The sequence below is a fragment of the Oncorhynchus nerka genome, linkage group LG12, assembly GCF_034236695.1.
Source record: "Oncorhynchus nerka isolate Pitt River linkage group LG12, Oner_Uvic_2.0, whole genome shotgun sequence".
NCBI lineage: Eukaryota > Metazoa > Chordata > Actinopteri > Salmoniformes > Salmonidae > Oncorhynchus > Oncorhynchus nerka.
In genome coordinates, this window is record NC_088407.1 from 53,884,536 (window position 1) to 53,912,533 (window position 27,998).

At 43.1% G+C, this 27,998-nt stretch overlaps 2 protein-coding genes across 4 annotated transcripts in view; one reads left to right on the plus strand and one right to left on the minus strand.

The window, feature by feature from the left end:
• The first annotated feature begins 35 nt into the window (after positions 1-35).
• On the plus strand, positions 36-27,019 carry LOC115138367 (reticulon-4-interacting protein 1 homolog, mitochondrial). Of its 2 annotated transcripts, XM_029675156.2 has the most exons (9): positions 36-563; positions 1,345-1,502; positions 4,142-4,210; positions 6,966-7,090; positions 8,043-8,091; positions 8,575-8,711; positions 9,089-9,272; positions 13,784-13,876; positions 26,778-27,019. In XM_029675156.2, the coding sequence occupies exons 1-9, from the start codon at positions 284-286 to the stop codon at positions 26,904-26,906; spliced, it is 1,224 nt and encodes a 407-aa protein (XP_029531016.1). In that variant the 5' UTR covers positions 36-283; the 3' UTR covers positions 26,907-27,019. The 2 variants fall into 2 exon arrangements, with proteins under 2 accessions (XP_029531016.1, XP_029531017.1); XM_029675157.2 differs by lacking the exon at positions 13,784-13,876.
• Positions 26,187-27,998, minus strand: part of LOC115138365 (uncharacterized) — a 55,723-nt gene continuing 53,911 nt past the window's right edge. For both annotated transcript variants that reach the window (XM_029675153.2, XM_029675154.2), the window contains one exon: positions 26,187-27,994. In XM_029675153.2, the coding sequence (XP_029531013.2) occupies positions 27,906-27,994 (89 nt within the window). In that variant the 3' untranslated portion in view covers positions 26,187-27,905. The remainder of the gene's footprint in view (positions 27,995-27,998) is intronic.

Below are 27,998 nucleotides of genomic sequence, written 5' to 3' on the forward strand. Positions count from 1 at the left end.
TGTGGGATGAGTAAGCCGCACTACCATTGGTTGAGTAGAAGCCGTCAGACGCTGCCAGCAGTAGACGAGGAAGCAGTATTAAGTGCAGAGCTAAGTGAACACTGTCTTTCCAGACTGTAAAAACTATAGTATCTGCAACTTTTCCCATTGTATTGTCTAATGAATGGAAAGATTAGATATCAGTCATTGAGCTAATTGTAGTCGCGTCCATGGCTTGATAAATAATGTGCAGAGTACACGATTGAAGAGCAAGTGTATTGACAATTGATATCTGGAGATAATCATGCTTCCTTTGAGACAGTTTGCTTGCAGTTGGTGGTCGTGTCTCCTTAACAGTAGAGCACCATGTGTGAAAACATTGGTCCACGGAGATCAGAGGAGACTGTTCAACACCTCAAACAGCCGTATGACAATAATGCCTGCTTGGGTTATCGATAGATACGGCAGCAATGATGTCCTACGGTTCACTAAAAACGCCGGCTTCCCAATCATCAACTATCCGAATGAAGTCGTCGTTCAAGTCCATGCCGCAGGTCTAAACCCCATTGACGTCAGCATGAGAGGTTGGTGACTGATAAAGATGTGTGGTCTTCTAGCTCGTTTGGTTCCCGTGATAGGATACCTCTTCATTGTTCATGTCAGTGGTTTTCCTATAACCTTCAGTTCTCACAGAACATAGACTATCAGATATTTTACATATAGCCTGTGCTTGACTTGGGCAGGAGCTCACCGGAGCTGAGTACCGGCACCTCAAATATTCTACTGCTTGAGCTCCTGTTCCTCTTATAGAATATCAACTCAACCGTATTGTGGAGCTCCTGCACCTATATGAAGACAGATGCAAGACATTTTCACATTTGTGCACACACCACTAGTGAAAAGGAAATTCAACATCCCTCAGTCTAAACTGCTCTCATTCAGAGTTGACTGAGCATCTGTTTTTTTTGCCATTCAAATATGGCCTGTGTGAGAGAGAGAGCTGTGTGAGCATAATGGATCACACCAGGTAACGAGTAAAGCTCTTCTGACGCAAAGGGAAAGTAGACTGACGAAACGTGTGGTTTGGGTGTTGAATTGTGAATCACCAAACTCCTTACCCACTCCCACCTCTCAAAGACTGGTAAACCACAGCTAGGCCTATATGTGCTCTTTGAGGAAGTAGGGTGCCTGGAGTTCTTCATGGTTACCTCTCGGCATATTCAGTGATGATCTTCCCAGTTAATCTGTGTTCTCATCGTTGTGGCCTCTGTTCGTACCTGAATCCACATGTCTCCACGTCGACTGTTTATGTGGTTATTTCTAACTTGGTTCGGCCTCATTTCTGTGTTGTTTCTGCCCTCTCAGGTGGGTATGGGGCTGCCACTATGGCCATGAAGAGAGACCCCCTGAACATCAAACAGTCGGGCAGTGAGTTCCCCCTCATTCTGGGCCGAGATATGTCCGGAGTCATCATGGAGTGTGGTCTGGATGTGGCACCAGCCTACTTTAAAGAGGGGGATGAGGTAACACAAACACAGGCCCCATGATGGAGTAGAATAGGGTGACACTTTCTCTCTCTCTCTGTGTGTGTGTGTGTGTGTGTGTGTGTGTGTGTGTGTGTGTGTGTGTGTGTATTTATACTATAAGCCTATGTGGCTCCACAGTGCCTCATGAAGTCATGTCATTGTGGCATGTTATGACAATGAGGGGCTGTCTGTTTTTTTGGCTCTTCTGTTAGTGCTTTGTTTACTTAATCCAAGTGCAGTTGAGATGGGGAGTACCTCATTGTATAATGTTACATTTAATTGCACCACCTTGGGGCAGTAGTGTAGCCATTAATTGGTTGATGGGTGCGTCAAAAAATATTTAACTTCCTGCAATTCTACACATTTTTATATGAGGCTGAGAGAAAATGTTACTGTTTTAAAGCTAATTTCCTTCAATTCTACAGATTTTGCCTTGGGGCAGAGAGGAACATGTGCAGTTTCATAGCTAATTTCATGCTATTCTACAAAGTTTGGCTGAGTGAAAATGATGCGTTTTTAAAGCTAATTAAAGCTAAACTATAAGTGTGTTGACTGAGAAAAGCACTGGATTATGAGCTGTCTTGTTTGCTAAATTAATAAATGAAGTAGGCAGTGGCATGGTGCATATAGCCATAGAATCACAGTGACATACTGTATGCATCAATACAGTCATATTTGTGGTTTAATGGGGGTGTGGCTTACAGTTAGTTATTTTCGGCCACCCATCCCAAGAGAGTGAATGTTATTCCAGTGCACTGCACTGCTTGCTATGAATTCTATCTGATGGTGTTTGCATGTTTAGGTAAAAAGACAAATAATGTCCTGTTTGGAACACTGGGCGGATTCGATTATGCTGAGTATCGGTCTATGGCCCGTGACGTGAATGAGCAAAAGCCATGACGGAGGAGCGCCCTTCTCAAATGGAACAGTAATCTGCACCGCTCGGTCATGTTGTCAACAAGGTAGCATGGTGTTTCGTTTCAAACTAGTTTTCATTGTTACGGCAGATAAAGCGTTTTTATCCAAAGCAATCACTTTTGCATGTGAAAACACAGAATGCTACTCATTACTCCTCGTACTTAATGACGTCACTTTGGTTTTGAGCCAACTTCGCCGTGGGCAATCATCTGTCACCTGGTGCAAAACATGCCTACCTGGGCACCCGGGCCAGATTAATAGAATCCCCTCAATGACAAGTAGAGCATAATTTTACAATAAAATAAAAAAATCTGATTGGGTGGGCCTGGTTCCCCAGTAGGTGGGCCTGTGGCTTGCAGTGAAACACTATCCCATAAAATGGATGTAAACATAACATACACTACATGACCAAGAGTATGTGCACACCTGCTCGTTGAACATCTTATTCCAAAATCATAGGCATTGATATGGAGTTGGTCCTCCCTTTGCTGCTATAACAGTCTCCACTCTTCTGGGAAGGCTGTCCACTAGATGTTGGCACATCGCTGCGGGGAGTTGCTTCCATTCAGCCGCAAGCTTTAGTGAGGTTGGACACTGATGTTGGGCGATTAGACCTGGCTCGCAGTCAGCTTTCCAATTCATCTCAAAGGTGTTCGATGGGGTTGAGGTCAGGGCTCTGTGCAGGTCAGTCAAGTTCTTCCACACCGATCTCAACAAACCATTTCTGTATGGACCTTGCTTTGTGCACGGGGGCATTGTCATGATGACACAGGAAAGGGCCTTCCCCAAACTGTTGCCACAAAGTTGGAAGCACAGAATCATCTAGAATGTTATTGTATGTTGTAGCATAAAGATTTCCCTTCACTGGAACTAATGGGCCTAGCCCAAACCATGAAAAACAGCCCCAGACCATTATTCCTCCTCCACCACCAAACTTTACAGTTGGCACTCTGCATTGGGGCAGGTAGCGTTCTCCTGGGCATCCGCCAAAACCAGATTAGTCCGTCGGACTGCCAGATGGTGAAGCGTGATTCAACACTGCTTCAGAATCCAATGGTGGCGAGCATTACACCACTCCAGCCGAGGCTTGGCATTGCTTATGGTGATCTTAGGCTTGTGTGTGGCTGCTCAGCCATGGAAACCCATTTGATTAAGCTCCCGACGAACAGTTCTTGTGCTGACGTTGCTTCCAGAGGCAGTTTGGAAATCTGTAGTGTGTGTCGCAACCGAGGACAGATGATTTTTACGCACCAAGCACTTCAGCACTCGGTGGTCCCTTTCTGTGAGCTTGTGTGGCCTACCACTTCGCGGCTGAGCTGTTATTGCTTCTAAATGTTTCCAATTCACAATAACAACACTTACAGTTGACCGGGGCAGCTCTCGCAGGGCAGAAATTTGACGAACTGACTTGTTAGAAAATTGGCATCCTATGATGGTGCCATGTTGAAAGTCACTGAGTTCTTAAGTAAGGCCATTCTACTGCCAATGTTTGTCTGGAGATTGTTTGGCTATGTGCTCGATTTTAAACAACTGTCAGCAACGGGTGTGGCTGAAATAGGCGAAACCACTCATTTGAAGGGGTGTCCACATACGTTTGTGTATATAGTGTATATCCAAACAGAGAATAAAAAATGTCACAATGTTTGTATCTGTGCCACCCATGCAGGGTCATTCTAGTGCATGGTTGGTTAAGCCATTGTTGTTGTTTTTATTCTCAGGTGTGGGCGGCCATTCCCCCATGGAAACAAGGCAGCCTGGCTGAGTTTGTGGTGTTGAGTGCAAATGAGGTACTGTTTTGTGTCTGACCCGTTTATGTTTTATGTTGTAGTTTTGTTTGTTTTCCAAAACCACTGTTTGCTTATTCCTACATTGTACATGCAAATATGTGCACGAGTAGTTAACATTTCAGTTGAACTACTATATGTTTTTTTAAATCTCACTTTCTTTACCACTACCAGGGATACTCTGCTTTCTCTAGCATGTTCAAGAGACAATGCACAGTAGCGTTTGGATACCTTGGTATAGGCAATACTAGGATTGGACTTTTGGGATAGACTACAATTGGTCTCAGATTTGAGAAGAAAAGCTGCAGGCAGTTTGGCTCCATGCTGCTGCTCATTGAGGCATGGTCATTAATGGCTTCAGCGTTTACCCTTTGATTAGCGTGGGTGTGGCCAATGGAGTGGTTTTAGAGGCCCTCTTTACATTGCAAAATGATAAAGCTAATTATCCTGCAATTCTAAACATTTTTCCATGGGGCAGAGACAGCATTTCATAGTTTCAAAAATAGTTTCCTGAAATTATATGCATTTATTTATGTGGCTGAGAGAAAATGTGCAGTTTTAAAGCTAATTTCCTGCAGTTCAACACATTTTCCATGTGTTCTTATGCTATCTAAGTGTTCTTATGCTATCTAAGTGAGTCAAACATGACATTTTATATTCCCCCTGACTGTCTAGTTTTTACTTCGGTGATTGCTAGTTCTCAACGATTCTCGTATTTAAAAAAAATATTGCTCCATTATCTTTTCTACATGCTTTGTATCTGGTTTTAGTCGTTTAAGTTTACACTGAAAACGTTTTACCATCCCCAAAATGATATACAGTACCAGTCAAAAGTTTGGACACACCTACTCAGGGTTTTTCTTTATTTGTACTATTTTCTACATTGTAGAATAACAGTGAAGACGTCAAAACTATGGAGTCATGTAGTAACCAAAAGCGTGAAACAAATCAAAATATATTTAAGATTCTTCAAAGTAGCCACCCTTTGCCTTGATGACAGCTTTGCACACTTTTGGAATTCTCTCCACCAGCTTCATGAGGTAGTCACCTGGAATGCATTTCAATTAACAGGTGTGCCTTGTTAATTTGTGTAATTTCTTTCCTTAATGTTTTTGAGCCAATCATTTGTGTTGTGACAAGGTAATGGTGGTATAGAGAATAAGAGGTCCATATTATGGCAAGAACAGCTCAAATAAGCAAAGAGAAATGACAGTCCATCATTACTTTAAGACATGAAGGTCAGTCAATACGGAACATTTCAATCGCAAAAACCATCAAGCGCTATGATGAAACTAGCCCTCATGAGGACGGCCACAAGAATGGAAGACCCAGAGTTACCTCTACTGCAGAGGATACGTTCATTAGACTTTCCAGCCTCAGAAATTGCAGCCCAAATAAATGCTTCACAGAGTTCAAATAACAGACACATCTCAACATCAACTGTTCAGAGGAGAATGCATGAATTTGATTTTATTTGACCTTTGACATTTATTTAACTAGCCAGTTAAGAACAAATTCTTATTTTCAATGACGGCCTAGGAACAGTGGGTTAACTGCCCTGTTCAGGGGCAGAACGACCGATTTGTACCTTGTCAGCTCGGGGATTCAAACTTGCAACCTTTCGTTTACTAGCCCAACGCTCTAACCACTAGGCTACCCTGCTGCCCCATGGTCAAATTGCTGCCAAGCAACCACTACTAAAGGACACCAATAATAAGAAGAGACTTGCTTGGGCCAAAAAACACAAGCAATGGACATTACAGGTGGAAATCTGTCCTTTGGTCTGTTGAGCCCAAATGTGAGATTTTTGGTTCCAAACGCTGTGTCTTTGTGAGACACAGAGTAGGTGAACGGATGATCTCCGCATGTGTGGTTCTCACCGTGAAGCATGGAGCAGGAGGTGTGATGGTGTGGGGGTGCTTTTCTGGTGACACTGTCAGTGATTTATTTAGATTTCAAGGCACACTTAACCAGAATGACTACAACAAGCCATTTGTTTTTCAACAATGACCCAACACACCTCCAGACTGTGTAAGGGCTATTTGACCAAGAAGGAGATTGATGGAGTGCTCCATCAGATGACCTGGCCTCTACAATCACCCAACCTCAACCCAATTTAATGAAAAGCAGCCAACTGCTCAGCATATGTGGGAACTCCTTCAAGACTGTTGGAAAAGCATTCCGGGTGAAGTTGGTTGAGAGAATGCCAAGTGTGTGTAAAGCTTTCATCAAGGCAAAGGGTGGCTGTTTGAAGAAACTCAAATATCAATATATTTTCATTTGTTTAACACTTTTTTGGTTACTACATGATTCCATATATTTAATTTCATAGTTTTGATATCTTCACTATTATTCTACAATGTAGAAAATAGTAAAAATAAAGAAAAACCCTTGAACGAGTTCTGTAGGTGTGTCCAAACTTTTGACTGCTACTGTATGTATAAATAATGTGGCGGTCTGCCCCTGCTAAATGCATTTAGGGGAAACACTGACCTTTCTATGGGAACAGGGGGATAAATTAGGACTGCAGTCAGCAGATTAGTCAGCTCTTACGTGGCATCATAAATGCATAACTTTTAATGGATGATTACTGATCCGTTTCAGATAGTGACAGGTTTGGTGGGAGTTTTGTCAGGCTCAAGGTGGAAGGTGATCTAGGATCAGATTCCTCTTTCCCCTAATCCTTACCTCAACCTTTTGACATATGGACAGATATTTGTGACCTTCTTCTGAGTGCGCCATTTTGTGTCCGAGCCAGGTGTCCAAAAAGCCCAAATGTCTGAGTCACATAGAGGCGGCGGCTGTTCCTTACGTGGCTGCCACAGCCTGGTCTGCCCTAGTCAACACAGGAGGCCTCAACAAGGACAACTGTGCCAAGAAACGGTAAGTACACACATGCACACACTCTCTCTCACACACTCGCACACACTTTGAGTTCAAGTTGTCACTTTCCCCTTCTAACCTATGCAGTTGTCCATATTCATCTGAAATACTTCTTGTGTATTTGCTCTAGTTGAGTATTCAACTTGGTTATTTCATAAAAATCCTGTCTTTGAGGCCTGTGGGTAATGAGCATGTGGAGGGAATTGTACTGTGGGCAAAGTTGGTTCTTTGGAAATGGGCTTCATCAGTGGCTGGCATGGCACTGGACTCTGAAGCACCTGGTTCACATGCAAAATATAGATCAATTGGACACATTTTTTTGTGTATAACTTTGATAAACACTGAGTGTACAAAACATTAGGAACACCTGCTCTTTCCATGACAGACTGGTCAGGTGAATCCAGGGGAAAGCTATGATCCATTATTGATGTCAGTTGTTAAATTGACTTTAATCAGTATAGATGAAGGGGAGGAGATAGGTTAGAGAATGGTTTCTAAGCCTTGAGACATGGATTGTGTATGTGTGCCATTCAGAGGGTGAATGGGCAAGACAAAATATTTAAATGCCTTTGAACTTGGTTTTGTAAGGGTGCCTAGGGCACTGGTTTGAGTGTGTCAAGAACTGCAACATTGCCATGTTTTTCATAGTCAACTTGACAAAACCGCGTGAAGCATGGGCCAGCATCCCTGTGGAACGCTTTCGACACCTTGTAGAGTCCATGCCTCAACTAATTGAAGCTCTTCTGAAGGCAAAAGGGGATCAACTCAATATTAGGAAGGGGCTCTTAATGTTTTGTACACTCAGTTAAGTGTGTGTGTTTTGTACACACGTTAAATGTACATCAAAGTCAAACACAAAAACCTGGTTTAGTGAAGGACATACTTACGTCTCCATTATGACTCTGTGTTTACTTCTCTGTGTTTTAATCCAGTGTTTTCCGTCCTCATACAGCATTCTGATCCTGGGAGGTTCAGGAGGAGTCGGAACATTTTCCATACAGGTGATCATGCTGCTGATGATAACCATGATGCCCTCATTCTGTAGATTCATGACTTAACCTTCAATGTGACTCTGAAATTAAACAATCTTAGGTATGCAAACCACATCGCAGTGACAATAGTTGCATGGTCCTAATACAAAACAATGATGGAAAAAAAAGATCCTTAATCATAAACAAACAATTATACTATCTAAAATCCTGTCAATTCTGTTCCTTGGACAGCTGTTTATAATTATGTCAGCGATGTTATACACACGTCTTGGATTGGGTGTCCTAGTGTGCCACTTCAGCCTTTTGCTGTGACCTCAATCTGCACATGTATCTTACATCAGGGATTCAGTGCCTGTTATAAGAGATGATATGTGTACCGGCTGCACCCTCGCTCACTTCTATTACACAAGTCTTACTGATTTTATTAACATCATTCCAGGTACCTGCAAAGAGTGTGTTGATGATGATATAGATCCCGTGTTCTCGTCTCAGATGCTCAAGGCCTGGGGAGCCCATGTTACAGTAACCTGCTCCCAGAATGCCGAGCGGCTGGTGAGGGGTCTAGGGGTGGATCACGTGGTGGACTACACAGCTGGGCCTGTTGAGATGCCCCTGAGGGCACTGGAAAAGTGAGCTTGTCCACAAACACACACACCTTTTCCCTTGTCACACAGAAGCACATGCAGACACCCCGAAGCACATGCAGACACCCCGAAGCACATGCAGACATCCCGAAGCACATGCAGACATCCCGAAGCACATGCAGACACACAGAAGCACATGCAGACACACAGAAGCACATGCAGACACACTTTAAAACCTCCATGGTGGCATTTATCTGAATAGGAGGAGGAGTGTTCCCCAGTGGTCAGTTTGCTGTAATCAACGCTTAGGCACATCTCTCTCATAGCCACAGTCAACTCTCATTGGTGTGTGGGAGAATGACTCTCCGTGTAACAAAATGAACTCTCTCTGTCTCTCTCTAACTCTCCTGCCCCCGTCCTAGGTTTGATCTGGTTCTGGATAATGTGGGCGGGGACACAGAGAGCTGGGCTCTGGGCCTGCTAAAGCCATGGTGCGGCGCCAAGTACGTAACACTGGTAACGCCCTTCCTCCGTAACACTGACCGGCTGGGTATCGCTGATGGAATGCTCCAGACCGGGTTCACCGTGGCATCCAAGGCCCTCAAGGTAACTGTGGCAGCGTTTCTGTATTTAATTTTCCGTGTCCTTTATTTATACAGGTGATCACAGAACCATACAGTACCTGTCAAAAGTTTGGACACACCTACTCATTTAAGAGTTTTTCTTAATATATATTAGATTTATATTCATATTTTATACATTGTAGTATAACAGTGAATACATCAAATATGAAATAACACATATGGAATCATGTAGTAACCAAAAACATCAAAACAAATCAAAATATATTTTTGATTATAGATTCTTCAAAGTAGCCACCCTTTGCCCTGATGACAGCTGTGCACACTCTTGGCATTCTCTCAACCAGCTTCACCTGGAATGCTTTTCCAACAGTCTTGAAGGAGTTCCCACATATGCTGAGCACATGGTGGCTGCTTTTCCTTCACTCTGCGGTCCAACTCATCCCAAACCATCTCAATCGGGTTGAGGTCAGATTGTGGAGGCCAGGTCATATGATGCAGCACTCCATCACTCTCCTTCTTGGACAAATAGTCCTTACACAGCTTGGAGGTGTGTTTTGGGTCATTGTCCTTTTGAAAAACAAATGATAGTCCCACTAAGCGCAAGCAGATGGGATGGCATATCGCTGCAGAGTTCTGTGGTAGCAAGTGTGCCTTGTCTAATAAATAAATCACTGACAGTGTCATCAGCAAAGCACCATCACACCTCCTCCATTCTTCACGGTGGGAACCACACATGTGGAGATCATCCATTCACCTACTCTGCATCTCACAAAGACATGGCGGTTGGAACCAAAAATCCCACATTTGGGCTCATCAGACCAAAGGACAGATTTCCACCAGTGTAATGTCCATTGCTCGTGTTTCTTGGCCCAAGCAAGTCTCTTCTTATTATTAGTGTCCTTTAGTAGTGGTTTCTTTGCAGAAATTTGACAATGAAGGCCTGATTCACACAGTCTCCTCTGAACAGTTGATATTGAGATGTCTGTTACTTGAACTATGTGGAGCATTTATTTGGGCTGCAATTTCTGAGGCTGGAAATGAATGAACTTATCCTCATCATAGCGCTTAATGGTTTTTGCGACTGCACTTGAAGAAACTTTCAAAGTTCTTGAAATTTTCCATATTGACTGACCTTCATGTCATAAAGTAATGATGGGCTGTCGTTTGTCTTTATTTGAGCTGTTCTTGCCATAATATGGACTTGGTCTTTTACCAAATAGGGCTATCTTCTCTATACCACCCCTACCTTGTCACAACACAACTGATTGGCTCAAAAACATTAAGAAGGAAAGAAATTCTACAAATGAACTTTTAACAAGGCACACCTGTTAATTGAAATGCATTCCAGGTGACTACCTCATGAAGCTGGTGGAGAGAATGCCAAGAGTGTACAAAGCTGTCATCAAGGCAAAGGGTGGCTACTTTGAAGAATCTCAAATATAAAATATATTTTGACTAGTTTATTATCACATTTTTGGTTACTACATGATTCCATATGTGTTATGTCATAGTTGTTATGTCTTCACTGTTATTCTACAATGTAGAAAATAGTACAAATAAAGAAAAACCCTTGAATGAGTGTGTCAAATGTGTGTCAAATCTTTTGACTGGTACTGTATAAGACCTCTGCCTTGAACATGTGCAGTAAAGCACTTACAAGACATCTGCAGTGTCCCCTTATAAAGCAAAACCTCATCTCGCTCCCCTTGCTTGCCATCTCACCCCAACAGAGTGCCACTGGCATCCTGTTGGCATTTTGTGGTGTACAGACCGCAATATGTGCAGTGCATTTGAGGCTTTGTGCGTGCCAAGTTTTTTCTTCTTACTCCCACTCACCACAGCACCAAGAACTACAGATAACTGTATGTTTAAGTGAGTCTTATCAGGTAGAACCAGAACTGTGATGTGCGGATTGCATTCATTGACTACAGCACTGCTGGAATACTGTAGAACTTCTAGGCTGAAGTAGGACTTGGAACACATTGTGTTTCCAGTGCCATAAGGTTCTCACTTTATCAGTACTGCAATAGTATCTAGTAACAGAAATGGAAAAACATTGACTCTGGGGAAATAGAAACTGAAGACAAGGTGGGTGAAGACATGGTTTGGGGGAACCCCATGGAAACATGCACCGTTATTCTCCCCCACTATAGGTAGAGTGGCATGGTGGATTTGTATTATGGGGTTTGTCCCGGGACAGTGTTGACAGTAGAACGTGTCAGACCTAGGCTAGAATATAGAAGATATGGGGGAAGTTAAATCAACACACCTTATCAACACCCCATACTGCCTATCACTTTTTGAACACCCGCTGGTCTCCCCCTCTTTCTCCCCTCTATCCCTTAATATCTCTCTCCTCTCTCTACAACATATGATCTCTCATTTCCAAGACATAGCCTACAAAGTGCTTAATGGAGCATGGCCACTAAGGTCTGGGGCCAACGATGGGAAAATATGGCCCCTAGGCTTTGGGGAAACAAAGCTGGATGCAATCCAGTGATCTTATTCTCACACACACGCACAGTGGCTCTCTCTTTCTCCATCCAACCATTGCAACTCTGTTAACTGTGTGTGTCACAGGTTTGTATGTGGCCATGGGGCAGAAGATTGGGCATCGGTAGAATAAAGCACTGAATGCAAAAACTCAGAAGTGGAAAATAATTAACGACGGATGTAGTCTGTGGGTTAAGACAGGAAATAACCCAACCTCTCAGTTCCAACCTTTCTTTCTCCGCAAACTCTTTGTGCACGCACAGTGTAATCAGAAGTAAAGTGCAGACAACTGGTTTGGTAGTCGAAGTTGTCATTTAAAAACCCTATAATCTCCCTGGATGCTTTATGTTGAGCAACCTTCCCCTGGACCTTGCCCCCCCCCCCTGAGACACCACCCACAAACCCTAGCACTCAGCCATCTCCTTTTTCCATTTGGAATGGAGCCGGGAATCCCATCTCGATGCTGGGAAAAAATAATGGATAGGGAATGCCTTCATGAAAGAGGGGCGCTCCACGCCCTGTTTGCCTGACTGACATTGACAATTAGACAGTCCTCTTTGGGTTAAAATGTCACCTCATAAAAATAAAGTGCTTTGTGTGTATGGTGTCTGGGATAAAAGGCAGTTGACACAGCCAGGGATGCCGTTGTCTGTGTGGGTTGGTGTCTTGCCTTGTGTGTGCCAACACTGCCTCACAATGGTATAGTGAGTGATCGACGACAGAATAATAAAACCAATGCATTTGTAATGAAGAGCATTATAAACCACGGATATACCACATGCAAAGAAGACAAATGTAACCAGAGATTCAGACAAAGGTGCTCATCTACATATGCATGTTTCTATTTTACAGGCCACTAGTTAGGAGTGATTTATAAACTGGTAATAATCTCAACCTAATTATGGACTGATAATTTTGTATGTGAAGTTTGTAGTTTGTTTAAGTTTATATATATATATATATATATATATATATATATATATCTGCGTTTAAGTCTGTATGGGTGGACAACACCACCAACAGTCTGTATGGGTGGACAACACCACCAACAGTCTGTATGGGTGGACAACACCACCAACAGTCTGTGTATGGGTGGACAACACCACCAACAGTCTGTGTATGGGTGGACAACACCACCAACAGTCTGTATGGGTGGACAACAACATCAACAGTCTGTATGGGTGGCAACAACATCAACAGTCTGTGTATGGGTGGACAACAACACCAACTGTCTGTGTGTGGGTGGACAACAACACCAACTGTCTGTGTGTGGGTGGACAACAACACCAACAGTCTGTGTGTGGGTGGACAACAACACCAACAGTCTGTGTGTGGGTGGACAACAACACCAACAGTCTGTGTGTGGGTGGACAACAACACCAACAGTCTGTGTGTGGGTGGACAACAACACCAACAGTCTGTGTGTGGGTGGACAACACCACCAACAGTCTGTGTGTGGGTGGACAACACCACCAACAGTCTGTGTGTGGGTGGACAACACCACCAACAGTCTGTGTGTGGGTGGACAACACCACCAACAGTCTGTGTGTGGGTGGACAACACCACCAACAGTCTGTGTGTGGGTGGACAACAACATCAACAGTCTGTGTGTGGGTGGACAACAACACCAACAGTCTGTGTGTGGGTGGACAACAACACCAACAGTCTGTGTGTGGGTGGACAACACCACCAACAGTCTGTGTGTGGGTGGACAACACCACCAACAGTCTGTGTGTGGGTGGACAACACCACCAACAGTCTGTGTGTGGGTGGACAACACCACCAACAGTCTGTGTGTGGGTGGACAACACCACCAACAGTCTGTGTGTGGGTGGACAACACCACCAACAGTCTGTGTGTGGGTGGACAACACCACCAACAGTCTGTGTGTGGGTGGACAACAACATCAACAGTCTGTGTGTGGGTGGACAACACCACCAACAGTCTGTGTATGGGTGGATAACACCACCATCAATGTCTTATTTCATTTGAGTGTACAAAACCTTGTTCATCTCCCTTTTTCTCCTTTGTCGCTCCTAGCATTTATCCAAGGGAGTGCACTATCGCTGGGGGATGTTTGCACCCAACGGACTTGCCCTGGATGACATCAGCGAGATGGTGGATGCAGGAAAGGTACTGTTCAATCTTAGCCCTGCCCTCTACAGACATGCTCTGTGAAGGGCTGAGTTCTTTGCTGTATTTGACAACAGGTGTTCCAAGTAGTGTCATCACCAGAAACATGAGCAGCCTCTGCAATGCTTCACCACTGCCTACCATCAGACTCTGCAGAATGTCTCCCTGGAGTGTTTGCATGTGTCTCCATGGCAGGAAGTGATTTGTGTGTGGCTGCAGTGACCTCGCATCTAAATCCACCAATGAGATGTTGGGAGCCCCTCGGGGCAGGTAGAGACTCCTGTCTTTCTCATCATCACTTTCCTGTCATCATCCTCTGAACTGAACTCCTAGACCACAACTCTCCATAATCTGACCCCCCTACCCCAAGGGACTTCAGGTAGGGCATACTGATTGTTTTTATTTAACCTTTATTTAGCTAGGCAAGTCAGTTAAGAACAAATTCTTATTTACAATGACGGCCTACCCCGGCCAAAACTGGACGACGCTGGGCCAATTGTGTGCCACCCGGATGGGGTGGATGTGATGCCACCTGGATTCGAACCAGGGACTGCAGTGATGCCTCTTGCACTGAGATGCAGTGCCTTAGACTGCTGCGCCACTCGGGAGCCCCCTGGTCTGGCGCTCTCTATGTCCATGAAGGAGGCTGGCTGCAGGGTGGAAGAACAGTGTCCTCTGTCACCAAAGAAGATGTGGCAGAACTGGCCGAGGGCTCCTATGATGACTATAGTGGCGCTATAGTCTGGTTTGGGCTTCAGCATCAACAGTGGGTCTCAGAACCACCCAGACTGATTTAAGAGCCTGGGGCCTGCGCTTGCCGCCATGCTGCTGTAACCGGGATCACTATTCCCATACGAAGGCATTCTGAATGACGGATAGGTGAAGGCTATTGACTTGGTGAGGAGTGCAGCTATGTGTAACTCCGAATGTAGCAGTTTTCTCTCAAAGAGGGAAGGAAATTCATCTGTAAAACTTGCCCCGCTTCAGAACACTTATTTGTGTTATCGCACAGTGCCATATTATAGCCTGGCTCTATACTATTGTATTTAAAACATTTTCTTTAAATTTAACCTTCATTTAACTAGGCAAGTCAGTTAAGAACAAATTCTTATTTACAATGACGGCCCACACCGGCCAAACCCAGATGAAGCTGGGCCAATTGTGCGCCTCCCTATGGGACTCCCAATCACGGTCAGTTGTGATACAACCAGGGATCGAGCCAGGGTTTGTAGTGACGACTCTAGCACTTAGATGCATTGACTTAAACTGCTGCGCTATTCGGGAGCCCTCGTAGCATCAGTTTTACTGCACTTTTAGGCTTTAACTTATATCAGCTATACAATGAAAGTGGGACCAGTTCTCCAGGTCAAGGCATAGCATCATATTGTAGGTCTATTTCATGTGCCGCAAGAAAGCATGTGTGAATACCTTTCAAATGTTGTTGTGCTATAGTGTTGTGTAATTGAAAATGGAACAAATAGTGTTTTCTCATTGCAATTTTATTCCGCAAAAGGGAAGTACAAATCATGACAAAAGGGTCAAACAGGAATAGTCAATTCAGTAGGAGTTGCCAGTTGGGCATTTGGCCAAGACATAGGGGTTAACAACCCCTAGTCCCTACTCTTGGTGAATGTTCCATGGGATCCTCAGTGGCCATTGTCAAGACTCTGGCCAGTATCATTTACAGCATCTGAAAGAGAAAGCATCCAATAGATTTGGTTTGGAAAAATACTCAACACCAACATTTATAGCTGTATATAAAACATTGAATAGTACCAACCTGGCCTCTGGAAATTCTAAAGATTTGGTACATAAATCTGTTCCCCTCTATTTAGTATGATACATTACTTTACGGCCAACTCAGTGGCCTTGTGTTTAGTGTCCGCCATGAGATTGGAAGGTTGGGAGTTCGATGCCCGGCTGAGTCATACCAAAGACAGTAAAAATGTGAACCAATCCGTCTTTGTTTGGCATTCAGCGTTAAGGATATAGATTGGGGGAAAGGCCCTATGATAGACTAGTGTCCTGTAGGGGCTGTACTTGTACTTCAAGCTACCTCACACTAAAGAATTAAAAGATAGGCTTCTCCTACGTTGCTGCTAAATTTAATTTATTTTAATTTAATTTTACCTTTATTTAACCAGGCAAGTCAGTTAAGAACAAATTCTTATTTTCAATGACGGCCTAGGAACAGTGGGTTAACTGCCTGTTCAGGGGCAGAACGACAGATTTGTACCTTGTCAGCTCGGGGGTTTGAACTTGCAACCTTTCGGTTACTAGTCCAACGCTCTAACAACTTATTGATTCGATTTATTACTACCACTATGCTGCTGTTCATTGATTATTGATTGCCATTAACATTAGTATCTATCGACACTGAACAAAAAATATAAACGCAACATGTAAAGTGTTGGTCCCATGTTTCATGAGCTGAAATGAAAGATCCAAGAAATGCTTTCAAATTGCGTGCACAAATTTGTTTAAATCCCTGTTAGTGAGCATTTCTCCTTTGCCAAGATAATCCATCCACCTGACAGGTGTGGCATATCAAGAAGCTAATTAAACGGCATGATCATTACACAGGTGCAGCTTGTGCTGGGGACAATAAAAGGCTACTCTAAAATGTGCAGTTTTGTCACACAACACAATGCCACAGATGTCTCAAGTTTTGAGGGAGTGTGCAATTGGCATGCTGACTGCAGGAATGTCCACCAAAGCTGTTGCCAGATAATTTCATGTTAATTTCTCTACCATAAGCCGCCTCCAATGTTGTTTTTAGAGGATTTGGCAGTACGTCCAACCAGCCTCACAAGACCTGGCGTTGTATGGCGTTGTGTGGGCGAGCGGTTTGCTGATGTCAACGTTGTGAACAGAGTGCCCCATGGTGGTGTCGGGGTTATGGTATGGGCACACATAAGCTACAGACAACCAACACAATTGTATTTTTATCAATAGAAATTTGAATGCACAGAAATACCATAATGAGATCCTCAGGCCCATTTTTTAAAAAGGTATCTTTGACCAACCGATTCATATCTGTATTCCCAGTCATTTTAAATCCATAGATTAGGGCCAAACAAATGTATTTTAATTGACAGATTTACTCATTTGAACTGTAATTCAGTAAAATCTTTAAAGTTGTTGCATGTTTCATTTATATTTTTGTTCACTATATTTAGCCTGCTACTGGTCACTATTACTCCTGTTTATATTACTGTTTACTCCAGTTTGTGTGAACCCTTTGGAATTACCTGGATTTCTGCATAAATTGGTCATGAAATTTCATTTGATCTTCATCTAAGTCACAACAATAGACAAACAGAGTCTGCTTAAACTAACACTCAAACAATTATACGTTTTCATGTCTTTATTGAACACATAGTGTAAACATTCAAAGTGCAGGCTGTAGAAAGTATGTGAACCCTTGGATTTAATAACTGGTTGGACCTCCTTTGGCAGCAATAACCTCAACCAAATGTTTTCTGTAGTTGCGGATCAGAACTGCGCAACGGTCAGGGGGAATTTTGGACTGTTCCGCTTTACAAATTTGTTTCAGCTCAGCAATATTCTTGGGATGTCTGGTGTGAACCGCTCTCGAGGCCAATCCACAGCATCTCAATCGGGTTGAGGTCAGGACTCCAGAAGGCGTATTTTCTTCTGTTGAAGTCATTCTGTTGTTGATTTACTTCTATGTTTTGGGTTGTTGTCCTGTTGAGCTTCAACTGGTGGAAAGATGGGGAAGGGGGATACCTAGTCAGTTGTACAACTGAATGCATTCAACTGAAAGGTGTCTTCCGCATTTAACCCAACCTCTCTGAGTCAGAGAGGTGTGGAGGGCTGCCTTAATCGACATTCACGTCTTCGGCGCCCGGGGAACAGTGGGTTAAATGCCTTGATCAGGGGAAGAACGACCAATTTTTATTTTATTTACCTTGCCAGCTTGGGGATTCGATCCAGCAACCTTTCGGTTACTGGCCCAATGCTCCTACCCGCCAGCCTACCTGCCGCCCCAGATAGCCTTACATTCTCCTGCAAAATGTCTTGATAAACTTGGGAATTAAGTTTTCCGTCGACGATAGCAAGCTGTCCAGGCCCAGAGGCAGCAAAGCAGTTCCAAACCATGATGCTCCCTTCACCATACTTTACAGTTGGGATGAGGTTTTGACGTTGGTGTGCTGTGCCTTTTTTTCCTCCACACATAGTGTTGGGTGTTCCTTCCAAACAACTCAAATTTAGTTTAATCTGTCCAAGTAATATTTTGCCAGTAGCCCTGTGGAACATCCAGGTGCTCTTTTGTGAACTTCAGACGTGCAGCAATGTTTTTTTTGGACAGCAGTGGCTTCTTCCGTGATGTCCTCCAATTTACACCATTCTTGTTTAGTGTTTTACATATCGTAGACTCAACAGAGATGTTAGCATGTTCCAGAGATTTCTGTAAGTCTTTAGCTGACACTCTAGGATTCTTCTTAACCTCAATGAGCATTCTGCGTTGTGCTCTTGCAATCATCTTTGCAGGATGGCCACTCCTAGGGAGAGTAGCAACAGTGCTGAACTTTCTCCATTTATAGACAATTTCTTACCGTGGACTTTTGAACATCAAGGCTTTTAGAGATACTTTTCTAACCCTTTCCAGCTTTATGCAAGTCAACAATTCTTAATATTAAGGTCTTCTGAGATCTCTTTTGTTCGAGGCATGGTTCACATCAGGCAATGCTTCTTATGAATAGCAAACTCAAATTTTGTGAGTGTTTTGTATAGGGCTGGGCAGCTCTAACCAACATCTCCAGTCTCGTCTCATTGATTGGACTCCAGGTTAGCTTTTGCAGAAGTCATTAGCCCAGGGGTTCACATACTTTTCCCAACCTACACTGTGAATGTTTAAATTATGTATTGAATACAGACAAGAAAAATATAATAATCTGTGTGTTATTAGTTTAAGTGTTTGTCTATTTTATGACCAATTTATGCAGAAATCCAGGTCATTCCAAATGGTTCACATACTGTTTATTGCCACTGTATATATTACCATTAGTATATTACCTTAAGTATTTATGTATTCCTGCTACTAGTCACTTTTCATCCAAGTTTACATGTAAATCCGCCTATCACGCCTACACTGACACTCTTGCACGATACACACACCCAGCACCTATGCTGCTGCCATACAGTTTACTCTTATTATTATGATTTCTCCTGCTACCAGTTACTTTCTCCTACACTATATATCTACATATCTACACTATATACAAAAGTATGTGGACACCCCTTCAAATGAGTGGATTTGGCTATTTCAGCCACACCCGTTGCTGACAGGTGTATAAAATCGAGCACATAGTCATGCAAACGCCATAGACAAACATTGGCAGTAGAATGGCCTTACTGAAGAGCTCAGTGACTTTCAACGTGGCACCGTCATAGGATGCCACCTTTCCAACAAGTGAGTTTGTCAAATGTCTGCCCTGCTAGAGCTGTCCCGTTCAACTGTAAGTGCTGTTATTTTGAAGTGGAAATGTCTAGGAGCAACAACGGCTCTGCTGCGAATCGGTAGGCCACACAAGCTCACAGAATGGCACCGCCGAGTGCTGAAGTGCGTATCATGTAAAAATCGTCCAAGCTGCCCCTGGAAGGACCTAGAACTGTTTGTCGGGAGCTTCATGAAATGGGTCTCCATGGCCGAGCAGCCGCACACAAGCCTAAGATCACCATGCTCAATGCCAAGTGTCGGCTGGAGTGGTGTAAAGCTCGCCGCCGTTAGACTCTGGAGCAGTGGAAACGCATTCTCTGGAGTGATGAATCACGCTTCACCATCTGGCAGTCCGACGGACAAATCTGGGTTTGGCGGATGCTAGGAGAACACTACCAGCCTAAATGCATAGTGCCAACTGTAAAGTTTGGTGGAGGAGGAATAATGGTCTCGGGCTATTTTTCATGGTTCGGGCTAGGCCCCTTAGTTCCAGTGAAGGGAAATCTTAACGCCACAACAATTACTTTACTTGTCTCATCGCGCTCTAGTGTCTCCTTGTGGCGGGCCTGGCGCCTGCAGGCTGACCTCGGTCGTCAGGTGAGCGGTGTTTCCTTTGACCCATTGGTGCCGCTGGCTTCCGGGTTCAGCAGGCGAGTGTTAATAAGCACGGTTTGGCATGTCATGTTTTGGAGGACGCCTGACTCAACCTTTGCCTCCCGGGCCCGTTGGGGTTTGCAACGATGAGACAAGATCGAAAAGGGGGATAAAATACAAAAAAAATAAATGGTTTGTCGAGAACGGTGTGGAAGAACTTGACTGGCCTGAACAGATCCCTGACCTCAAATCCATCTGACATCTTTGGAAAGAATTGGAATGCCGACTGCGAGGCAGGCCTAAAACTCAACATCAGTGACCGACCTCACCAATGTTCTTGTGGCTGAATGGAAGCAAGTCCCTGTTCCAACATCTAGTGGAAAGCCTTCCCAGAAGAGTAGAGGCTGTTATAGCAGCCAAGGGGGGACAAACTCCATATTAATGTCATGATTTTGGAATGAGATGTTCAATGAGCAGGTGTCCACATACTTTTGGTCTTGTACTGTACCTCAAATACACCAATCCCTTTTTATTTAACCTTTATTTAACTAGGCAAGTCGGTTAAGAAGAAATTCTTATTTACAATGACGGCCTACTGGGGAACAGTGGGTTTAACTGCCTTGTTCAGGGGTAGAACAACATTTTTACCTTGTTGCTGGATTGAATCCCCGAGCTGACCTATCGGTAACTGGCCCAACGCTCTAACCACATGCCGTGCCAAATTTACCCTGAGCTTCCTCTCTTATTTCTTGTGTATTTGTCAGTGGATGAAAAAGTACCCAATTGTCGTACTTGAGTAAAGGTATAGATACCTTAATAGAAAATTACTCAAGTAAAAGTGAAAGTAACAGTCTAAAAGTATTTGGTTTTAAGTATACTTAAGTATCAAAAGTACAGGTATAAATCATTTAAAATTCCTTATATTAGCAGACAACACCATTTTCTTGTTTTTAGCCAGGGTCACACTTACATTGTTTACAAAATATTAATTTGTGTTTAGTGAGTCTGCCAGGCCAGAGGCAATAGGCATGACCACGTGTTCTCTTGGTAATTGCTTGAATTTGACAATTGTCCTGTCCTGCTAAGCATTCAAAATGTAAAAACTACTTTTGGTTGTCAGGGAAAATGTATGGAGTAAAAAATCTAGGAATGTACTAAAGTATAAATAGTAAAGTACAGATACCCCAAAAAACTACATAAGTAGTACTTTAAAGTATTTTTTACTTAAGTACTTATCTTTTCCTCATTAGTTATACTTCAAAAAATATTAAATACGGCACTGTTCGTTGCTTGCAAGTTAAGCATTTCACTGTACTTGAGCATGTGACAAATAAAACGTGCCCCTGTGAGATGTTCCGGCTTGCACAAACCAAGGCTCGTTCAATGCTATTTACGTTACGTATGGAATAGTGGTCAATGCAATATACAATAGCATACGAATTGGATGGTGTATCTTATCATACGTCTTGGGAGGACCAATAGCAATATCTCCGAGACCAAATTGCTGGTTGCGTCTAACAACAAAGAAGAATTACGGTGAGAATGTACGTAAAACGTTAGAACGAAAACGACAAAAGGTTAGAAGAATTTAATAAAAGGTGAATTGGGTCAAGGTTAGGGGAAGGGTTAGATAAAATACTACACTTGTCCTGAACGCACATCGAACACGTTGCTACTAGGGCGCAGTATACGCCTCCCACCCCCACCAGTCACCCCCACCAGTCATCCTACCCCACCCACCCACCAGTCATCCACCCCGACCAACCTCCACTAAGTAATCTTCTGGTTTTTAGTTTTTAGTAACGATACAAAATGTTCCATATACTTATTTGAGGAGCAAGATCCACGTAAAATAGCAAACGTGAGTCCCGTCTGATATTACTGCTATGGATACAGTAATTGGAATGTATTTGAAATTCATAATGGGATGCTGCATTTCTGATTTATCAAGTCAGTTTGGGTCATTAATAAACTTACACTTTCGGCCATGTACATCCCATCTTTCCAATGTTAGTACCACCAGAAGCAAGGCACAAACGAAGGTTTCTGCACCCGCCCCCACTAATGAAACATAAGTGTAGAGATGCAGATGACTCTTGTATTCCACCTGGAATTACCAGAAAAATATAAATCTCATTATTTCCTACCATTATAGCACATTTTATCAATTTAAAAAATTGTTTTTACAGTTTATAGTTTTTACATTTGACAAAAACAGCTAAATATTTTATTTTGCTGTTCAACTGTATAAGCGTAGCTGAGTTAGAAGAGCTGTTGCACATATACTGCCTTTTTAAGAATGAATTTGATTTGACTTACAAGCAATGACTAAAAGAGCCACTAGCATGAAGATCATCAGGCAGTTCATGGTCTTTGATTTGATGAATATGACCCTCCGTTTAGAAGATTGCAACGAAGCTGAATTGCAAATGTATTTTCCAATCTCTGTTGTCCTTTCATGACCTAATTTTAGTGCCATCCCTATTTAGGGGTGGAGATGATTGTGGTCCAATTGAATGAAAGAGTCTTATCTGATCAGTCAATAAACAGTAGTTGTAATATTTAACATTTCTTTCATGTTAAATATTAGCCACTGTCAGTATTGACCGTCAGTAGGACTAATAACCACATATTCAACTCTCAATTGACTGTTTGTTTCCTTCAGTTGGTATAGCCTACATTATAATTCCATTGATTTCCATTGTTTAATTTACTTTCATTTTCTGCCTCTGTTAACACGTCACTGCTGTGTGGTTGTAGCTGAGGAGCATTATAAAAAATATATTAATAAAAATAATAATAATAAAATACATGTAGGCTAATTTTGATCTTAATGGAGCGGAGCCCAGACCAAGTCATAACAGTTTGAACCCCATGGTTAGTGCAGGCAATACACAAGGTTATTCTACACTATTCTGCCTATTATAATTCTATGCTCACTAACCTTCCAACATTACCACGGGTTGAAGAACTGAATGTGGACATTGTCAGGGTGACAAATATGCATATTTAGATGGCTTTGTTTTATTCCCTAATATTCTGAACCATACATGTAGCGGCGGGAAGTAGGGGTGCCCTAAAATAATTATTTACCAGAAACCCATGAGGGGAATGTCTATTAAAATACTTGCACCTCGTGGAAGACTATTAAAGGCCTAGTGCATTATTTTTTTCTCTCCAAAAAATAACATTTTTTATTTATTTATATATATATACTGCTCAAAAAAATAAAGGGAACACTTAAACAACACAATGTAACTCCAAGTCAATCACACTTCTGTGAAATCAAACTGTCCACTTAGGAAGCAACACTGATTGACAATACATTTCACATGCTGTTGTGCAAATGGAATAGACAACAGGTGGAAATTATAGGTAATTAGCAAGACACCCCCAATAAAGGACTGGTTCTGCAGGTGGTGACCACAGACCACCTCTCAGTTCCTATGCTTCCTGGCTGATGTTTTGGTCACTTTTGAATGCTGGCGGTGCTTTCACTCTAGTGGTAGCATGAGACGGAGTCTTACAACCCACACAAGTGGCTCAGGTAGTGCAAGCTCATCCAGGATGGCACATCAATGCGAGCTGTGGCAAGAAGGTTTGCTGTGTCTGTCAGCGTAGTGTCCAGAGCATGGAGGCGCCACCCGGAGACAGGCCAGTACATCAGGAGACGTGGAGGAGGCCATAGGAGGGCAACAACCCAGCAGCAGGACCGCTACCTCCGCCTTTGTGCAAGGAGGAGCAGGAGGAGCACTGCCAGAGCCCTGCAAAATGACCTCCAGCAGGCCACAAATGTGCATGTGCCTGCTCAAACGGTCAGAAACAGACTCCATGAGGGTGGTATGAGGGCCCGACGTCCACAGGTGGGGGTTGTGCTTACAGCCCAACACCGTGCAGGACATTTGGTATTTGCCAGAGAACACCAAGATTGGCAAATTCGCCACTGCCGCCCTGTGCTCTTCACAGATTAAAGCAGGTTCACACTGAGCACATGTGACAGACGTGAAAGAGTCTGGAGACGCCGTGGAGAACGTTCTGCTGCCTGCAACATCCTCCAGTATGACCGGTTTGGCGGTGGGTCAGTCATGGTGTGGGGTGGCATTTCTTTGGGGGGCCGCACAGCCCTCAATGTGCTCGCCAGAGGTAGCCTGACTGTCATTAGGTACCGAGATGAGATCCTCAGACCCCTTGTGAGACCATATGCTGGTACGGTTGGCCCTGGGTTCCTCCTAATGCAAGACAATGCTAGACCTCATGTGGCTGGAGTGTTGTCAGCAGTTCCTGCAAGAGGAAGGCAGTGATGCTATGGACTGGCCCGCCCGTTCCCCAGACATTTACATTACATTTAAGTCATTTAGCAGACGCTCTTATCCAGAGCGACTTACAAATTGGAGCTGAATCCAATTGAGCACATCTGGGACACCATGTCTCGCTCCATCCACCAACGCCACGTTGCACCACAGACTGTCCAGGAGTTGGCGGATGCTTTAGTCCAGGTCTGGGAGGAGATCCCTCAGGAGACCATCCGCCACCTCATCAGGAGCATGCCCAGGCGTTGTAGCGAGGTCATACAGGCACGTGGGGGCCACACACACTACTGAGCTTCATTTTGACGTGTTTTAAGGACATTACATCAAAGTTGGATCAGCCTGTTGGATCAGTGTGGTTTTCCACTTTAATTTTGAGTGTGACTCCAAATTCAGACCTCCATGGGTTGATAAATTTGATTTCCATTGATAATTTTTCTGTGATTTTGTTGTCTGCACATTCAACTATGTAAAGAAAAAAGTAATAAGAATATTTCATTTATTCAGATCTAGGATGTGTTGAGCAGTGTGTATATATATATATTAAATAAATAATTTTTATTTGTTATTTTTTGGAGAGAAAAAATTATTCTCACAAAAGTAGTGCACTAGGCCTTAATAGTCTTCCATGAGGGGTAAGTCTTTTAATAGACATTCCCCTCATGGGTTTCTGGTTGTGCCATTTAAAATGGTATAGTAACAGAAGGGAATAGATAGTCAACAACATGCCATAATATTGAGAGACTCCATTAATAATATTGCGTAAATTTGTGAGTCTGACATTTCTTTAGGTTTATATGGCTTTTGTCTAAGTGTACTTTTAAAACACAGGCTGCCTTAGAAACCTCACCCTATTACTCATGTGACCACAGAGAATTAGACACAGGTGAACGCTCGCTCACAGTAGGTAACTAAGCCAGTCTTATCTAGCACCTATAGTGGAGCAGATGGTTGTGACTTGATCTCTGCCTGTGTTCACATAAAAGGGTGAGTGAGATGTACAAAAGACCTGGATGGGTCTTTGCCCAAAGGGGGGAGGTGACACACTTCACTGTGAGTGTATGTGTGTCTCCCATGCCAGCGGGTCAGTGGGCACCCACTTCATCACTCTATACAGAGTTTTTGTAAAGCTGAAGACAGCCATGCAATTATTTCTAGCATGCTAGCAGATACCCATAGACTTTGTCATTGCGCTAATGCTAGTTAGCGTTGGCTCACGAAATACCTCTGCCTTTACACAGAGACATGAAAATGGTTTCCACGATTTCATCTGACTCTGGGGAAGTAGATAATCCTGAAATATCCCTTTGATATGGTTAGCAAATATCATATTGCCCCTATTGATTCAAGGGTGAAATTATATTGGTCAATAGTGGCACCATTACATCTGAGTGCCACATTATATTGGTCAATAGTGGTTTTTTTATGACCCCCTTGGCCAAGTGGAGGAACTAATCGGTACGCTTCAGCCATCAATTGTCTGAAGCCACACAAACACATGTACACTACACTACACACACCTCCCCTTCTCTTTTGTCAAGACAGTGCAGGCTGGGTTTGGTATGGTCAGACCAGATAATCACCTGCTATGTCGGGGCTGTCCTGACCGGCCAAGATGGAATGCCAGTGTAATCTTGGTGCTAGGCCCTTAATCCGGGCCCTTTGTTAGCCCCCGGGCCCACTCCCCAGCCTGGAAGCGGAACAGATTCCTGTCTCTTCATGGCCTGCCTGGGTATTATGGAAGCGATCCACCATGACATCACGGTTCCATTCTGTTCTGATGATACGGCTAGTTTCAGCTTGGCCTGGTCATCAGATCCTCTACAGTTGGTTGTCCTACCATGCTGTTGGTATGTTTGTCATGACAACAAACACAACAAGATGCAAAGGTGTGTGTTGACTCATTACAATGTTAGGTTAGCAACAGAATATGCGGTATACTGTGTCAATGATGTAATTGTTTCATTTTTTTAATACTCATTTTCAAATATACAATACACCTACATGATGAGAGCATCTTCTGCTGAACAGGGTGCTGTTGTGTACAGTGTTGGTGTACGTCGTAGTTTTGTGAAAGATGTCAGTACATCCTCACCACTTCAATTATAGGTTATCTTCAATCCACACAGAGGTAAGGATCAGGTCATTCTGTGTGGAAGAGGCTCTCTCCATTTTTCAATGTAGGCTACTGTGCCGACAGATGCACCATATGACTCAACTTTCTGTCATTTTCTTTTTTGGAAGATCAATTTGGCCAGGATTCATTCAAAGGCCCGTTGCAGAACTGTGCACTGCACAACCAACAATGCACCTTTTAAAGGCAATTTCTCAAGATGTTTGTGGAGATCAATTCATGCTAAGTTCTGCAGAGATTTTGGCTCAAGTATACATTTTATTTTGAAGGTAAGTGCAATGCACTTGTCGATAACAAGCCTTTGAGTAAATCCCGACCTTTGCCCCTTCACACATGTCTAAAGTCAGGTTTGTTTTTGATTTTTTTTTAAACTTCGTGTGACCACACTTCCTGTTCCTGCAGATCCGTGCGGTGGTGGAGGAGGAGTTTACCTTCTCCCAGGTGCCCCAGGCCATGCTGAAGGTAGAGAAAGGACACGCTCGGGGGAAGACTGTGGTCAAGATCAGCAGCGGAGAGGACTCCTCCGAGTAACCAGCGAAATGATCCTTTATGATCGTCTGTGCTAAGGCTATGACTGTGTGTCTGTTTGAGAAGAGGCTGCCTGTTGTAGCTATGTGATAAGTAAAACGTATTCAAGTCCTTGACCTTGTGATCTTCATTGAAAGGGTCATTGAGATTCTTCGCCATAGTAACACCAATCAAGGAAACTATTTTTTGTTGTAGATGTAACAGCATTTTGTTGACATATTTACAAGTAAGACCGTGGTTAGTATGATATTGTAGCACAGTGTTGAAGTTGATATTTAGTCATTCAACAAAATCTATACACCTGCAGAAGCTAATGTACTGTGCAGTGATGTCTGTAGAAAAAGATTAATATTAAGCATGGTACAGACTTCAAAAGTCTTGAAAAAACATTTACACAAAACATTATTTGGAGAATTTAAGGAGTGTTCATCTATGACATTAAGAATATGTGACCATAGAACAATAAGTGTGCTAAAAAAGACATACATTTACAACATTGTTGTAAGAAAACAGATCTCACTAATTGACTGGTAAAGTACCATAGAAAAGAGATTTGTGGATAAAATCAACATTAACACAGGGCTTAAGTCATTGTAAATTATATGAATACAGGAAAGACACATTCCCATACAGTTATTCTTTGGTTTGCTCAATGAGAGGTAAGTGAACAAATGAATTGTGGTATTTGTACAGCATCAGTCAAGTCCTCAAAGTAAAATGCTGTGCTCCTTGCTCGATAGATAGTTCTATAGCCATGTGTAGTTTTGTCTTCAGAGTGTAGATCACTGGTTTACGGTTGTATTTCACAAAGACAGTTTGGAATTTCTGTTCTCAAGCTCAACAAATGTTGCAGAATGTTTGGAGGCCCACTGCAGACCAGCATCACAGAGCACTAAGGCCCATGGAGAAACTTCATCAAGAAGCAAGAGTATGGGCCCCACGGTGGAGCTGCATCACAGAGCTGAGCTGCTGTGGAAGGGCAAGGGCCAGATTGACATTCCATTACAGGATCTCCAAAGACCATCTTTGGGTGTGTTTTCTCTCATCAAATGTATTGAGAATCACTTGAGTTTTGTCATAACTTTGTCCACCTGT

Excerpts from the sequence above, each read along its gene's own strand:
- LOC115138367 (XM_029675156.2), top strand. The coding sequence starts at position 284 with ATGCTTCCTTTGAGACAGTTTGCTTGCAGTTGGTGGTCGTGTCTCCTT. Across the intron at positions 4,211-6,965 it reads TGGTGTTGAGTGCAAATGAG|GTGTCCAAAAAGCCCAAATG; the intron begins GTACTGTTTTGT and ends TGTCCGAGCCAG. Across the intron at positions 8,712-9,088 it reads CCCCTGAGGGCACTGGAAAA|GTTTGATCTGGTTCTGGATA; the intron begins GTGAGCTTGTCC and ends CCCCCGTCCTAG.